The sequence below is a fragment of the Vicia villosa genome, unplaced genomic scaffold (genome assembly GCF_029867415.1).
Source record: "Vicia villosa cultivar HV-30 ecotype Madison, WI unplaced genomic scaffold, Vvil1.0 ctg.005108F_1_1, whole genome shotgun sequence".
NCBI classification, from domain to species: domain Eukaryota; kingdom Viridiplantae; phylum Streptophyta; class Magnoliopsida; order Fabales; family Fabaceae; genus Vicia; species Vicia villosa.
The window spans coordinates 121,386-123,718 of record NW_026706575.1 but is presented as its reverse complement, the minus strand read 5'-3'; the positions used below and the strand labels follow the sequence as shown (position 1 = coordinate 123,718).

The 2,333-nt window shown below is 39.6% G+C and overlaps 1 protein-coding gene across 1 annotated transcript; it reads right to left on the bottom strand.

The window, feature by feature from the left end:
- Positions 1-759: 759 nt before the first annotated feature.
- Positions 760-1,667, bottom strand: LOC131642484 (uncharacterized). The gene is made up of 2 exons (XM_058912728.1): positions 1,360-1,667; positions 760-1,165 (listed from the first exon to the last, which is right to left on the bottom strand). The coding sequence occupies exons 1-2, from the start codon at positions 1,665-1,667 to the stop codon at positions 760-762; spliced, it is 714 nt and encodes a 237-aa protein (XP_058768711.1).
- Between the last annotated feature and the right edge of the window lie 666 nt (positions 1,668-2,333).

The window sequence follows — 2,333 nt, the reverse complement described above, 5'->3', positions numbered from 1 at the left end:
CAGCGCTCAGAAGCTTTGACTCAGAAGGTTCAGCATGCAACATCAGAACATGGTCTGGCAAGACATCAGAAGATGGTCAAGCAGAATCAGAACATGGGTCTATGGAAGCATCAGAAGAACTTGAGACCAGAAGCACTGAAGTTCTCATGGTATCACGCTTAGAAGCACTTCAAGGTCAGAAGACAAGAAGATGCTCTGCACCAAGCTGTTTGACTCTGATGATATTCAAACGTTGTATACACAAACATCAGATCAGAAGCAAGTACAAGATGGCAGGCTATGCTGACTGACAAAAGGAACGTTAGAAGCTATTAAAGGCAACGTCAGTAGACACAGCGTAAACAAGGCTCGAGGTAGTTGACAAAAGAGTGAAACATTAAATGCAATGCTGTACGGAATACGCAAAGCATTAAATGCTCCCAACGGTCATCTTCTCAAGTGCCTATAAATATGAAGTTCTGATGAGAAGCAAGGTTACCGATTCTGACAAATTCTATGAATACAAACTTGCTGAAACGCTGTTCAAATCAAAGCTCACAAACTTCATCTTCATCAAAGCTCACTACATTGCTGTTGAAGGGATTAGCGTCTATCTTCATTTGATTTCATCCTTTGTCTGAAAACTTCAGACGTCCTTCCTTGATCGCATTTTGAATAAGATCCATGAAAAGAAAACATTGTGAGGTTTTGTGGCCCAAAAAGTTGTGGTATTTACAGTAGCCTCTCTTCTTCCGTTGCTCTAACGGATAAATTTTAATGTTAGGAGGCAAAACCATTTTGGCCAACTTTTACAAGCAAATCAAATATTTCATCACATTTAGTTATGGAGAATGTGTATGTTTTCTTAGGAAACTTATCATTCTTTTCAATTTCAACGGGATTTTTTCCGTTCGATGGTGTGATCATCTTGCAGGTATAGGGGCCTGCTTCCTTTAATTCGGCTAGATCTACTTCATAGTCTTCAAAACCATATTGGTCCTCGAAGATCTCGGGTTCTCCTTCGTGTACTTCGACGTAGGCAACCCTATCAGCCAATTGGGCCATATCTCGCATATATTGAGTGTCAAATTTCTTCCTGATAGAGTAATCTAAACCTCCAGCGGCCATTTCGACTAATTGGTGTTCAGACACCACTGTAAAGCATCTAGCTTTTAACAAACAAAACCTATTCAGATAATATTTTATAGGTTCAGTAAATTTCCTTTTAATACTGGCCAATTCTTTGAGACTTATCTTGGTTTGACCCATATAGAATTGTTCATGGAATAACCTCTCTAACTGAGGCCAAGTATCTAGAGAATTTGGTGGTAGTGTTGTGAACCATGTGAAGCGTTCTTGATTAGAGAACTGGGGAAATACTTCATCCTCAGATCCTCATTGTTTGCCAAATCTCCAGCCTTTGTCATATTCTTGGCTATGTGCTCTTTGGTAGATTCACTAGTATCCCCTGAAAATTTGGTAAACTTAGGGATCTTGCAACCCCTGGGAAATTCAGTTTGTAAAACATAATCTGTTAAAGGGGATGTATAATTTGGCCTTCGAAGTTCGGTGTTCAGACCATTTTGGGCCATGATCCTCTCTATCATAGCAGTCAAATTAGTCTCCATCTGGTTAATTTGTCTAACCCTGTGAATCACTTCGTCAGCAGTTTGGTTTCTATTAACCATCACTACCCTCCTAGGTTGTTCTTCAGGGATCTCTTGTCGAACTGGTTATTGTTCTAATCCTGTCCTCAAGGGTTCCGTTTCAGGGGGTGGTCTTGGTGGTCGAACTTGATTTATGGTTGGTTCATCCTCTTGAATGACTATTTGGTTTGTCCTTCGACGCACCGAGGTCTCCGGAGCGCCTAAAAAGTTTGCTATTCAACCCATCTGTACTGATAATTGTTGACATGTTTCAGAGTTATCTTGATTGGTTCTGTTAATGTTTTGTATTAAAGGAGAAAAGATAGCATTCATTTCTTTAGCCAATAACCCTACCATATCTTGATTATTGGCGTCCATTTATTGTCGGAATGCTGCTTGATTATTCATTGTTAATGTGGGTATGATATTCTGGCTTTGGACATTTTTTCCCACATTGTTCACACCAGAACCAGAATTTTGGAATGGGGAAAAAGCTGACATATTGGGTGCTGTATAAACAGTTATACTAATACTTAAACCTGCCATGTAAGAATATGGCATCCCAAAAGGTTGCTCTCTCCATTGTCTCTGGGTTTCGATTCCTTGGTTCAAAGGGGGTGTCCCCTGTTAGAACAAGATTTGTTCTGATCAATATTCTTAGTTTTGATGATAACAAGGATATGAATTTTGAATGAGATAATGTGGTAC